The 15,204-nt window shown below is 41.6% G+C and overlaps 1 protein-coding gene across 3 annotated transcripts in view; it reads right to left on the minus strand.

Moving 5' to 3' along the window:
• The window catches only part of LOC144761504 (trypsin I-P1-like), a 53,005-nt gene that overhangs the window by 21,284 nt on the left and 16,517 nt on the right, over positions 1 to 15,204 (minus strand). For all 3 annotated transcript variants that reach the window (XM_078646835.1, XM_078646837.1, XM_078646838.1), the window contains exon 3: positions 11,475 to 11,611. In XM_078646835.1, the coding sequence (XP_078502961.1) occupies positions 11,475 to 11,611 (137 nt within the window). The remainder of the gene's footprint in view (positions 1 to 11,474; positions 11,612 to 15,204) is intronic.

Raw genomic sequence — 15,204 nt, forward strand, 5'->3', positions numbered from 1 at the left:
GGAACTAAACTGCATGGTATGGAATAAAATGTATCTGTCTACTGTTCATCATACTCTTCCAGCACCCTACTGCCATGTTCACGGGTGGCTCTAGGGCAGTGTGACCGGTTTGACCTCATCGGGCGCTATCTTCAGGTGGGGTGTTATGTTTGAAGTAAATTATAGTTTTAAAAGCTCCTGCTGCCACATTCCTAGCCTGCAGAAATTTTCAGGCAAGAATAAAAATGTCAGGATAACTTCAGTGATTACTGTTCTTCCTAGAGAGAGGTAGCGCACAGGGTTAATATGCCTGCTGCAAAGAACATGTACCATGCAGATCACAAAGTGCATATGTTATAAATAGCCTGGAAATCGTCACACAGCGCCCGCTGTAAAATCCACAAATGACGAAGAGCAGACCTTTCAATAGCTGGTGCAGTGATTTTATTTATTCCATAAATGCCAGCGCGTCCGACATGACGCGTTTCGCCTCGGGAAGAAGTTTGATCACATGACATGTTACAAATAGATCAGTGGGTCACTGCTTTTGTCTGTGTGATCCTTTGTTACTTGTAGTTTATAAGTTATAATCCTAACATAAAACAGTGAGCTATTAATTGTCATCAAAGATCTGCATGCAAAAAGCAAGGTAGAGATTAGAGCGTTATGATTTTTTCCCCAGTCTTTCATTATCTTAATGTTGGAAAAATTGTTCATTTGGATAGAAATCTCTTCCAATTATTGAAGAGAACCTCCAACCATGGTGTTATTTTTAAATTTTTACCTTGTACTTCTTTAGACCAAGCACTCTTAAACTATCCTACCCACCAGTATGGATGGCATGTGACTCCTACACCTTGCAGTTCTCTGCCCTATGTAACATTTCCTGTGCACTGATTTACACACCTCTGATTGATTGTCTTCGTGTAGAGTGTGTGATGTAAAGTGCTTTGACACCCTAAACCGGTATGAGTGGCGCTATGAAACTAATTAGGGAGAGCGAATTGCAGGCATGGAATATCGCTCCACCTGATTCAGAGTGGGTACTTTTATTCCACACCCCATTTTTCCTGGCTTTGGAGTGTGACATCCGATTTTTCCAGCCAGTAATACTGCTTGGAAAAATCTAATTAGGATTCACTGCTGCAGCAGCCGAGCCTCATTTCTCATTATTTTTTTAAAAGAGCAGCATAGAATGGTCACACTGCCAAAAACAAACCTTTCCCTTTCCTCCCCTACTCCCCTTCCTCACCCCACCCCACGCACAGGGCCCTGCATATATTACCACAAGTTTACAGGAGGTGATAAATTTATGTCTTAAAACCCCATGGAGGAGAAGTGTGGCTCACTGGTTAGAGCAGGCAGACCCTGAAGCAGAGGTCAGACCCGGGACCAGGGTTCAATTCCCGACGCGGCAGGGTCTTGAGCTCAAATGTCCATGGACTCGATAATTCTCGCTTCGGTGCCTGACCTAATCATGGGTTCACACTCTGCAACTCTGGGCATTAAGCTTGCTTAATCTCCACAACGGCCCCCCTGCGGCGGGATGCCTGGCTTTCACTTTGGGGATGCCCTGTAGGGGCTATCTCACAGGGAAAAGCCAGGACGGGTTCCCAAGGCAAGCACGGAGATACCCCTTCGGTGGTCGATTCAGGCGCTATATAAGAAACATAATAATAATAATGAAATAGGGAATTCAATGCAATTATATGACTCAACGTTTTGTCCAAAACAGTAATTCCCCATTCCGAGGGGGGATTAATACATAATTGCACATACGATTATAACTTTACCTCAGAACTGTGCAACCTCTAATCTATGTCTTCATGTGCTAAACAAAGGATATTCAACGCAGATTGAGCATCACAGGACTCACGCCGGATTGTCAGGATATCCGTAAAATTTACTTTTATATATAATGAATTTAAATTGAACTGATTTACTCAGAAAATGGCTATACTGAAACTTTGGTATAGATCCACTCATTCTTGAGCCTATATTTTACAGTTAAGGGGATATAGACATTTACCCCGCATTCTATGGACTAGAATGGCCATCTAATATTTAAGCATTTAACCAGATCATTACAACCAAGACCAAGAATGATATCAAGAAACAGATCGAAGTGTATATTGCCCTTTCCTATTGAGTGTTCAGTAGCGCTTAGTGTCTTGATTCTGAGATACGATTTGTTGGGTGGAGTAACAGAAATCATTTTTTGTCATGAAATTGTGCTCAATATATGAATTAACTTTCTATATTGGGTTAAAACCAGCAGCAGAATGTTGAAAGGTCTGTGACGTACACAGTGAAGTTGAGGTCATGTCTAAGACTATGTAAGGTTTGCAGCATGGAGGCAGGCATGGGAAAGTACAGCCTTCATACGGAGTGATGCCCCCACTCTGGCTGCAGAGGAGCGGAGCGCCCCACATTTCATCTCACCTCACTAGTTGCCTATCATCTTGGTGAGGAGGAGCGACGCCCCCGCCCGGACATCGAACCGGGTCCTGGTAAGTTTTGTTTGTATTTCCCTGCACCGCAGCAATGTCAGCTCTCTCTGAATTGCATCCATGCTCCCAAAGATTGCTGTGGTTATTGCTTTGAGCCTCGGAAAGGGGCTTGACTTGCCTATTTTACAGCAACCCCCAATCTGACCACCATTTCCTGACTGCTTTGGGGCTTTTTTGTTGCATTTATTTCCTGAAGACTACTGGGGCGGTTACTCTGAGCTTCAGAAGGGGACTTGACTTTTTGTTTTTCTACCGCAGCTCACATTTTGCCAACTATTTCATGGCTATTTTTGTCTGTTGTTGCCTTCTCTCAGCCCAATACCTAAAACAGAAGCTTTTACCGAACCTGACACTCGACCCTCTAATACGGGTCCTCCAAGCAAAACTCCAGCCAACGATTACTTACAGGAGCGAAGTGCTCAAGGGCAAGAAATTAATTCACCCTTGATAATATAATATCTAAATCATATCGTGCAATCTTCCAACTCCCCAGAATGGTATCCCCCGCCCAAATACGATTGGAATGTGGGCTACAAAAAGTCTTTTCAACGTATGGGAGCATAAGTGAAATGTTGGCATAAAATCAAAGGTGATGAAAAGGGGACCCTGAACGAGCAACTTTGGATGGAGCTCTCACACCCAGGAAAATCACCAGCAAGTGTTTACCTTGAGGAATCTATTAAAGACCTAGGTTTAAGAGAGCTGTGAAAAATCCAGTTAAACCATCTAACATTAAAAAAATCTGTGACAAAAGTTACTAGCTTAATATCCGCAATTGAGGACAAGAAAGCATTAGCCAAACGATCACATGGCTGGATGGTTCTACATACATATAGCAAACTAAAACCCCAGCTCTACCTGAATATGGGATTAAAAATTAACATCAAGGAAAAAGTCCTAAGATTCCGACTGGGGGTAGGTCCCTTTAACCAAATCCTGCCGCCTTGGGAGAGAAAGGAAGGAGCCCAGCAGTGTCGTTTATGCGGCAGCGGTATTGAGGACGCAATCCATGTTATATGCATCTGCAACATGCTGAAAGATGTAAGGGTTACTTTGTTAAAGCCAGCATTCAAACAGTACGGAGCCAGATCATGCAGACAAGCGTTAATGATGTGCTTCAACCCCGACCTGCTTCAGCTCAATTGCCGGCTAATTAAATTCCTTGCTATAAGTGAAAAAAGAATAAAACACTGGACTGAGTGGCAAAAAGACTAATTATTACACAAACCAACTGGAATGTAATAGGAACAGCCATAGTTAAAATAATATCGGTATCGAACATGGCTAACGTACAGAACGATTAAATTATTTGCGCTATTTTAAAAACCATTTATTATATTTTTAACACCAACCATGAGAAATGTTATCCTTTGTATGCAATGGTTTTAATTAATCAAGCAAAAATAAATAAAAACTTCAACAAAAAAAACTTCAATACCGAAAACAGCCTCCGGGACTTTGACCCTGATTTTTGTACTTCGGAGCCCTACTCAAAATAGTGTCGCCAGTGGTATCCTTAATACTGTTTTGCCGGTCTATGTCTCTGACTCCGAAGGAAAATGGCTGTTTTTGTTACCCATGAACAACAAGGGGCTCTTTAATATCAGCACTCTATACTGGGGCATAGTGCGACCTGCTTATTCTAAGAATAGGTCAGGCCCGGACTTGCCCAACTCTAAAATGACGTCCAGAACAAATATACAATGTCGCTGTGGGGGGCTATAGAAGACTAAAATCTGATGAGGATCAGGTCTCTAGGCTCAACTCCTCTTCAGCTCCTCCCCCGTCAAGAGGTTTGAAGGCAAGAACGATGGGTGTTCTACAATCTGCCGACCTTGGAATCTGTCCCTTCCCACCTCTCCTCTCACCATTTTTGTCCTCAGGGCCAGCTGGAGAACGTAGTGGAAGGCGCTCCCCAGTAATATCTGGACCGGTGCCTTTCGATGGAACTTTGACGATGCCCCTGGGCGGATAACATAACTGTATGTACCTACCTTGGAGCCCGAGAAACCTTGGCCAATGCCGGTGGAGTTCTCCTATGCAGCTATGGAGGAGCTTTGGCTCTGGTTCACCCCCTTGGCCGACAATTACCCAGCCGGAAATCTACATTGTGTTCCTCGTCGCCCCATTATATTTCCTTCCCTCCCCCGCATCTCATGTTTTTGTTTTCTCCTATGTGTTTACCGAAGCCTGTAACTTGATGTAACTATGTAACCTGAAATGCTCTGACCCTCATGTAAATTGTTCTGATATCTCCGGGTCTAGCCAGCGCTATATAAAACTTTGCAAATAAATACATTTAATGCACCTGAGAGGGAGAGGTTCTGGAGACATGAGGGGCACTGTTAAAGGGTGGTGGTGAGGGAACCGTGCCGGAGATGGTCATTGGGGGCCATCAACAAACGTTGTTGGTCTGGCCGCCACCAGCAATAAAGCCGGCCCTGGGCATGTTCACGCCCATGCAAATACAAACAGAATTCCATTTCTAAAAGAGGTGTGAAATTAAAATTTGAGACTTTCCCTGATGAAAGCAGAATCAATTAAATTTTAGGATTTCTTAATCTGCCTTAACACATTCCAAGCTTAAAATCATGAATATAAAATATCACAAAACATGTTTTTCATCTGAACTGTGACATTTTGATCTCCTGTCTTAACCGCATGCGTGCGGGCGGAATTCCGCTCGTACGCTGACTTTTGCGAAACCGCATGTTACGTGACGAGCTGGGCTCGTCATCAGCGTAGCAGGAGGCTACCTCATGACGAGCCCAGCTCGTCATCAGCGTGGAAGGGGTTAAATTAGCTAGCTAGTCCATCTAATAGAAAGACCACTGTTGATAACATCTTATGTCTGAGCAGTTCATGCCGCTCTCATTCCATCTGTAGGAAATAACTTTAAAAAATTAAATTCTGACTTGTCTAATAAATTAAAATGGCAATCTCGTTTGTACTTTTAAAAACGACATGTAGACATTTGGTGCCGAAAATGAAAACACAGAGGCTTCAAATTCCTTTTATTATAGGAGAAAGTATCTAGTTAATCATGCTCTTTTCAAATGTTAAAACATGGCCAAGTATAATTCATAGGTAATACTAGATTAGGGTTAGTTTTAATTATAGAATCTATTTTCTGACCTTACCCGAATTATTAAACATGTGTGCAGTAGTAGTGTATAGTTTCTATTAAATTAACTCAACATTTTAAAAAATTGCACTAGAGCAGTGGCTACTAAATAAAATTTATAGTTTGCATTTTGCTAGGAAGAAGCTTCATTTGAACTTGTAGATAACAACAGAACAAGCTGTGAAATAGAGAAGCTCAGAATGTAACCTGATATGGGGTTAGTTTCTTGTAAAATGTTATTTAAAAAAGCGCACTATTCATGAACTGACTTAAAGCCTCTTTTATTTACTGTAAGAATATACTGCACACCCATTTAAAAATGCAGTGCCACAATATGTTCTAATGTTTTCTGTTTAAATTATAATTTTATCTTGCAGCTAATGTAATGTGTTTAGTTAGAATAATACCTTTCTCTATATGAAAGTTAGGAAATTAGATTATTTTAAATAAGTTTCACATGTGGAGTGAGAACAAAGAGATAGCCAAAGCCTGATGAAGTGTGTTTGGATAGGAAGAAGGGGAAGGGCACATGCCTTCCAGAGATTGCTGGATTTCAATTGGAAAGACAAAATCAGACTACATGTTTTGAAACATTTTACCATTAATGAACAAGTTCCTAGTTTGGGAGTTGCAGCACTAGAGGGGAGAAGACTGCCTTAGATGAGAACAGAACGGAACAGAACTAGAGGGGGGACTGACTTGCAGACCTGAAATTGAGAGAGACGGAAATGAGATGCAGTGCAGACTTTGATTCAGACGCAAGAATGGGAGAAGAGGGATTTCTTTAGATCAAGAACAGTTTCAGCTGGAGTGGGTGGAGGCAGAGCAGAACGATAGGATGTGTGTCACTTTGACATTTATTACAATCCCAAGCTTTATGTTTTGACTAATTGGCTTTACCAAGACTTATTTACTCTATACTTTATTTTCTCTGTATGGGAAACTTTGCAATTATTAAATATTGCTTTATTGGCTTCGTGCTAATTTCACTCTTGTCTTTATTTTTGAACTTTTCATGGGTTCTGACTGATATCATATGTGCCTAATTCTTAGAATAGGGATTCTTTCCTTAATGGAATATGTTGTATATTTATTATAATAGGATCTGAATTAATTGTATTTTTCTACTTTAAATTCAGTAACCTAATTGATATTTGGCTATTCAATAAAGACTCAGAGAAAGTCTATCGTTAATTATAAAATAAAATCCTTTAAACTAATCACAAACTCTCATTATTGACAAAAATATTTATTTGTATTTGAATTGCTTGCTTGTGTTTATGAAGGAGATCTTTTAGTCGAAATACGGTGGCAAAGATATGTCACCTCTAGAATACATATTCGCGTGGAAAAAAGAGAAATAGTAATTAAAGGTAATTCTACTACATTTAGTACATTTAGAAACTTTTCAAAGAGAGATTATCGCAAGAGTTACACCCTCATACATCTGTCCTACAAATATTTAAAGAGATCAAATTCTAAGAGAGGTGTGAAAATCAAATTTAAGATTTTCGATGATGGAAGCAGAATCAATTACATTTTAGGATTTCATAACCTGCCACTACAAGTTTAAAGTTTGCCATGCAATATAATATGTTATACATTCTATGTTTTTTACCCGAACTGTGGCATTTCGATCCGCTGCTTAAATTAACAAGGTGGCCAGACTAATAAAAAGCCTATGTGGTTAACAGATTATGTCTGGAAAGTTGAAGCCCCTCCTATTCTGTGATTATGTACAGTGCATTGTCTCTAAGACGTCTTCAGGGACCAGGTTTTTCCCTGTAAAGGCCAAAATTCACTCTTTACTGAGCATTCCCATGAATGTGTACTTTAACGATTGATGGGGATTAGATAGCCTAGACTGCCCATTAGGAGAATGAATAAAAAGGGCCTACATTATATAGACCTGTCACCTCCAATGATATGACAAATACCTGACCCTCCATGGTATTTCTATTCAGAGCAATGTGGCACCCTTAGCACCGGAAATGATAAACCTCCTTTGTAAAATTCACTTATATGATATCCTTTCTTAAAATTGTTTAGAATTATGTATTTTAATAACCGTTTGTTTTGGGATGTGACATGTCATTGCAATGGCGCACCAGCGGTGTGATATTTATTTCTTCATCAGTGTTATGACATACTTATAGGACTTATGTACGTCAATTTAAACCTCACGTACCATAAGTAAGCATACACAAAAATTGACATACATACACTGCAATGAACACAGTGAAGTGATGCCATGGTAAAGAATTAATCCTATATTTGTTAAACACATTGATATATGTATCATTCACCAAAAACTAAATTCACAATTGAATTTGGATAGAAATGCTCTAAAATATTTTTCACCATTGTGTGAAAAATTTGTAATAATAAATACACACTCTTACATGAGATTATAGTGAACACTTCTGGTATGTAAGAAAGGAGAATAAGAAAGAGAGAAAGAAGCATCTAATGATATAAATATGGGAAATTATGTTGAGATAAGGGAATGAGAAATTGCAAAGAATGCAGTTCAGGTGGTAAATGTCCTATATTAATGGCCTCAATGCATAAAGCATCCTTTGGTCAGTCCCTAAAGGGGGCATCAATAATCACTAATGCCTTTATTTCAGGAATTCATTTACAGTACAATGGTGGAGATAACATCTGTAGGAAGTGGCTATTACGGGAACCAGTAATAACTTTTTGCTTATTAAATTTCCATCACTTATGTTTTTTTTGCCTATTTTGATCAGTGATCTGATGATAATCCTTATTTTTTGCAGTGCTTTACTCAAATTTGCTTTATATACTATGATATCCCAAAGCTTACTTTAATGATTGTAATGCCGATGTGCTGACTAGTTTTCTAATAAGAAGGAAACAGTATTGACTATTCTCATCTTTCACACTAGCCAGCAGCCTCCAGAGATTTGTGAAAGTGGTGGACCATAAATATCCGGTTGCATGCCAGAAACGGAGCAAAGAGTGTTAGCCCAACCTCATCCAGAGAGGGCAGCAATGGTTCCCTCCCCAAGAATAAATGTAAATTGATGCAAATAATGCATTCTACTGCACTATTAAAATGAACACATTTCGGAAAAAGCTGCAGGCTCGGAAGTCACAGTCATGAAATATTCCACTAAAATTAAAGACTGACCCTTCTCATCAATAACCTCAAGAAAAGTTAGAAATGATGGTAGCAAAATGGTGAATTGCTCAGAGTAATTTCACTAAACTATGTCTATTCCCCATCATGTTTCATATCATTTTTCTTCATCTCTTCATTTCACGTGTCTGCCTTGCATGTTTATCTATCATCTCATGCGATGGAAGCCCACCGTACACCGAACATTACCACCACCACACTAATGCTAAGTAGCAGTATACTCTGAATTAGGCCTGGGCGTAGGACTACGCTACGCCCGCGTAGTTTGCGTAGTTTGCGCAACTAAGCACTACGCGAATTGCATGTAGCACAGTGCAAAAACGCGTAGCATAGCGGGCATGTTTTGCTTGCTCGCGGTCCTCAACGTCAAGTTGGCGACCGCGAGCGAGCAAAATAACATCCTGACAAGACTTCGTTCACAATCAGCAACATCACGTTGCCGATCGCGAGTGTGGAAAATAAACCGACCGCTTGCACTGTGCAAGATGTGGTTGCACTGATCGCACAGTTCCGGATGCTTGTCCGCACTGTGCAATCAGTGCGAACAGCATTGTGAACAGTGCACTACGCAGTTCGCGTAGCTAAGCGTAGCTTGCGCAGTGCAAAGTTCACTTTGCGTAGCTATGCATAGCGATACTACGTGAACTACGCCCAGGGTTACTCTGAATGCCCAAAAACTGGCCCTGCACTGTCAATCACACTATAAAGGTGATGCATGGAGTCTCTGCTTGAGAGCTGCTGGGAGCAGAATGAAGTTTCACTCCTAGGAAACTTTTAGCAACTTACAGAGCAACAGTATAGATAGGCATGCATCACGGAATTGGCACTTAGTGTTTGGCAGAGGGAGAGGGGTTTTGGGGGGTTTATGGAAAGTATTGGGTTTATAACTAAATTTACAAGGCAAAGTTGCAACGCGCCAACAGCAGTTCAATTAAAATGACACATTCCAACGAATCAAAATCACGAATCGCCGCCGGACCCCAGGGATGTCATCATGAAGGCTGTGTACAACAAACTCACAGACGTGTTATGTGTGCTGCCGGACCCTGTGGTTTTAGGCGTTAAGCTGTGTTAACTGTATAAGTAACACCAAACCTAATAAAAAAATAAAAATAAAAAAAAGGTAGAAAACAACAACGACATTAGAATACAATAGCCCACAGCTATAGAGAAGTGTGGCTAAGGATTGTGATGAAAAAGACTAAAGATTCAGCTACACTAGCCCATCCTGTGAGATCGCCTAACCAAAGATTGTAATCGATGAACCTAATGTTTGGGATACACTAGTCTAGAACTTGAATTGAGATTGTCACACCAAATATTGTAGTCGAAAAAACTAATGATTGGGATGCACTAGTCTAGAACTTGAGATAAGTGTGATCAAAGATTGTAATAAAAAAAAAACTAAGGATTGAGATACACTAGCCCATAACTTGAGATTGTCACACCAAATATTGTGATCGAAGAAACTAATGATTGGGATACACTAGTCTAGAACTTGAGATCAGTGTGATCAAAGATTGTAATAAAAAAAACTAAGGATTGGGATACACTAGCCCATAACTTGAGATTGTCTGACCAAAGATTGTAATTAAAGAATCTATAGATTGGGTTGCACAAGTCTGAAACTTAACATAACTGTGATCAAGAATTGAGTTCAGTGAAGCACCGATTCTAATACATTAGTCCAAATATCAAAATCAGTGTGAACAAGGATTGAGAACCTCAAATACATTTCCTGATATTTATCTTGTATAAATAAATGAATATCTACTCCCATCGTTAAAAAAAAAGTTTCACTCCTAGTGCAGAGCACTAGTGCATCCGTACTCCAAACAAGTGATTCTTAATCTTTTGACATCCGTGGAATCTCAGTGAACCACTACTGGAAGCTGGGGACACTGCCCTAAAGAATGTCTATGATTTGAACACCAAAACAATAAATAAAAAGACAGAAACAAGTACAGATCAAACAAATATACAAACTGTAGAATACTTAATTTAATTCACAAACAATACATTCATGAACATCAACATTTTAATTTTAATGGGAAACTAGGAGCTTTTAGAAAATGTGTTTTATTTCTAAAAGACAAGACAAAGCAATATGCTGGACTCTACCATGTCAGGGTCTTTTTGCCACGTGATACATACTCAATTTTTATCGGCGCTAACCAGTATTGCTTCAATTGAGGTCTCCAATAGTCATTACTTGATTCCATTTGCGGTACGTTCACTTCCCCCAATGATTAGGATAATGACACCAACTTAATGTTTAGCTTCTAATTATGTATTTCTTCACATTAACAGAGCATTTTGAAGTTTTGAATTTTCCTGCTTTGCCTTTAATATGTATATATACATATCTGGTGTTATTTAATCTTATAAATGTCTCAGCCTCCCTAAATAGGTGTCACAAACCCCCATGAGTCCACAAACCACTGCTCTACAGAAACTGCTTAACTGTAATGGCTCCCCTGGATTGATGACCCAATCCACAGATAGGTCTTCTCTGTCACTCCAACAGTCTGGAGCTGAGGAGAAAAGCACTGAACAATTTCTCACCTTGAGAGTGACAGGGATAATTTGAGGATTGTCACTAATCACATAACTTCCTAGGCAAGCCTTCCTCACTACAATGTCTAGCATGAAGTTCTATAGTGCAGGCATGAGCTGAGTCTACTGTTATTTTTACCTGGCAGGCGTCCTGTTGACCGCGCATAAATCCAGCACACATCATGTTGCTCGTGTAGACAGCTGGATAAGACTCCTCACACAGTGCATTGGAAATGATTGGCAGATTCAGGCATTGGAGAACATCTGTAGGTCTTGCTGAAATGAGAAGGCAACATTTATTTATTTATTTGGAGCTGAAGCATTTCTTGCATAAATACTTGAAATAGCAATAAAGTAGTACCTAAGTGGTTAGTCAGTGATCTGATTTGAGAGGAATATTAATACCTTATTTTGCCATGGCATTTCATCTACAGTTCTGCTGTTTCTAGGCAAGTTTTACTATTATATATTTTATCTGTACTCAATTTAGCGACTCCTGAAGGATGAAAGGCTGAGTTATCTCTATCAAGATTCAAACCCATGACCTCCTATTCACACAAGATGACACCACTGGTATTGCAAATAGGTTCCAGCCTTTAGTCTGCCAGGAGTTTTGGCTTTTTTGGTCACCCGGTTTTTGGACCTTTACTTTGGGTTAGTTTCTCTTGCTGAGTCTCACCCACTGTAACTTCCTGGTAAATGGACTGAGCATGTTACTACTAGTGTCCATCATTTAAGACAAGGCCAATGAAGAACAGCTTAGTTCAGGGGCACTGGGCTCATCACATGTGAACGCATGTGCACACAAGTCTGCAAATTTGTTTTAGACAATTGTCTTGTGCAGCCGGATAATTGCGCACTGGTAGCCTGGTGCAGAAGGAACCCTGCCAGGATAGATACGCACCTATGGTAGGCCTTATAATTTAGTTAGCATGCGTAGACAGATCAGTAGGTTTTACTTGAAAATCTGTAATGTCACTGTATTATACACATGTTGAAATCTTACTTAAAGTGCAGTTTCACTCCACTTGGGCCTACCCAGTCCAGCGAAGTATCAAACGGGGATGAAACATGAATGTCAAATTGGAATATGCAGGTTCCCAATAACTTGCTTATACATCTTATTGGTCATAAAATATTTTCATATTTCTCTGGCTCAGTTCAGATTCCCCTTCCAGGCATTTAGTCCCGCTGCTGGGTAATTACTCAGCTCACCAGTAGAGGGAGCAAAGGCCTAGCTACACAAAGAGAGAAATTATCAGGGATTGACTTAGATGCAGATTTTGTTCCCCATTGTAGGAAAGTAGGATCTGCTTCTTATGCTTACTCCCACTTTTTCCTTGATGTGATGCTGTTTTTGACTAGTCTGACTGGGATCCTGCTAAACAGGATCCCAGTCTATCTGCTTTCTCCTTAAACTATTATGTTATGTTATGTACTTAGGTACACTCCAAACTGGATACTGTTGTACCCTTGTCAGTCCCTAGTATATGGTACCCATGAACCATGGGCATAGGTACCCCAGTGGTCTCCCATGGGATGCAGCATGTATTATGCCACCCATGAGAGACCATGCAAAATGGAACTACAGGCCTGCCATTGCAGCTGGTGTAAGTTGGTGCATGCACCACTTACTAAAGATATAGGTTTACTATATCTAAGGGTCACTGCACTTGAAACCTATAATCACCCCTGTAGCAGGCCTTTACAATCCTGAAGGCAGGGTACTTGGTTCTAAGTGAGAGTCTGCCCCTGCATGAGCAGGACACCCCTGCAGCCCATGGAGTCCATTCTCCCGGGTTGTCTGTGAAACCGCCATACACTACCATAGAGGGGCATTATGCGATCACGTGATAACCAACTCTAAAACGGCTAAAACAAATCCTATCGTGTTTGGTGTCAAACATGTTAGAATCATACTCCCACACCGGTAATCAGTGCGGGAGGTATGATTCCACCCATCGGGAGCAACCCTCATGGGCTCTCTGTGGTCTGGGTACCAGCTTTCTAGTCCCGGACAGCACAAAATTATTGCTGCAGATCAGAGACACATTTTTGCCTTCCTGCTGCTGAGCCAAGCTCGAGCAGGGGAAGGCAGTACAAAAGGCATCCTGTCACAGGGAGGTGTGACCACCTCCCAGACATGATTTAGTGTAATGGAGCTGGGTGGGTGCGCTTGCCAGAACCTGAAAGTCTACATGATGGGCACATTTGGGATCCCTGAGCATAGTCCAGTTCAAACCAGTCATAGGAGGCGTTGGCTCCCACTCTGGTGCGAAACTGGTCAAAGGATATGGGAGTAACCTCCCCTCTGACCAGACTCTCCGCTGGGGGGTCCCCTGAATCTTTTCAACCCTCTCCTGTGGGTACTTAAGGGCTTACCTGGCTGTAGGTGCTTAGATTCGTCATGGACAAGATTCAAACCTGAAACCACTGCACTTCAACCGTCTGACTCTGGGCACTCTGGACTTCGTTTGAGCCTGACTCCATCTCCCTCTCAGTCTGCTGCATTGTCTGTGCCTGTGCACCATACAGGATCTGTGCAGGACCTGTGGAGCATCCAAGACAACTAAAGATAATCTCCCTTGGAGTGAAGGAGTCACTCCCCTGCATTCGCTGGCACCGTAACACTGCTGACCGGTCTGCGGTTCCCAACCTCCAACAGACTCCGAAGGGTCCAGCAACACAGGAAGTAGATTCCTACGCCCCTCCAAGCTTGAACTGCCCTCTCACTCAGTTTGAGGTCAGAATCCCTCATGGGGGCTGCAATACCCGAACCCTAGTGCACCGAGTACTTTTGCAAGTGCAAGTGCTTGTTGGCAATTCTGCCACAAGTGTATTTGGGCTCCGAGTAGCCCCATCCTCCGGCACCATCTCCTACAAAGATCTTCAACAAACCTCATACCTCGCGCTCCATGACCTGTTGTTTTGTAAAGCTGCTAGAGGTCCTCTTGCGACTCCTGTGCCTCCAACCTGTGGGTCCATTTGGGAGTCAACTTTGCTTGCCTTGGGCTCCCCTGCTTGCTCGGGCCTGACCTGACTCCCCTGCCTTTGGTGAGTCCCCTGGACCTTGCTGGTCTGAACTGTGCTCTTCTTTGATCTCCTACGTGGGTTGCCTTTGCCAAGGCTTGTGGTGCTCATGCCAGACAGCGACCCCTCAGCACTCAACACCCTTTATAGGACAGCTCGAATCCAGCTCCTGGTCATCCTCGACATTGCCTGATCCTGGCAGCTGCAGAGTCAAGGGCACCGTCAACCAATCTGAAGCACCCAACATCAGTGAGCATTCGTCTCCTGAGCCCCTGGTCACTCTCAAGTGACCCAGACGCTGTCCCCTTTGCTTTCAGGAACTCTTCAACAACAATCCACATTTGTACTCCAACTGACACTTTTCTCCCTTCCAGCAGCGGCACTTTCTCAAACCCTCTTTAATTAGTGGACATCATATACCAGACCAACTTCTCAGATTGGTGTGCAGTGGTTGAGATTCAAGCCTGCACTGTTTTACCAGATAAAAATTTGTATTGATTAACTGAAAAACCACTAGCACTAGTACTACAAGCTTAGAGTAGGTTGTTCTACTGAACTTGTGGTTGGGTAAGTCAAGGGTCTAGCACACCATTTCTCCAACCTAAGAGAGTTTAGCTCTCACTATATTAGGTAGGTGCAACACCACACCGCCATTAGTATATCTACTAAAGGAGTTGCCAGTGGCTCTCTGCCTTCTGGATACAGTGAACTTTCATTCCAGGAATTGAAAGCACTGTCTGCCGCTAGAAAGTTGAAGACAGGGAGGAGTGCTAACACTCAACGCCTGGCAGAGTTGTTACTATTAAAAAGACCTAAGGAAAACTCCTGGGTAAGATGAA

Source organism: Lissotriton helveticus, chromosome 6, assembly GCF_964261635.1.
Source record: "Lissotriton helveticus chromosome 6, aLisHel1.1, whole genome shotgun sequence".
NCBI lineage: Eukaryota > Metazoa > Chordata > Amphibia > Caudata > Salamandridae > Lissotriton > Lissotriton helveticus.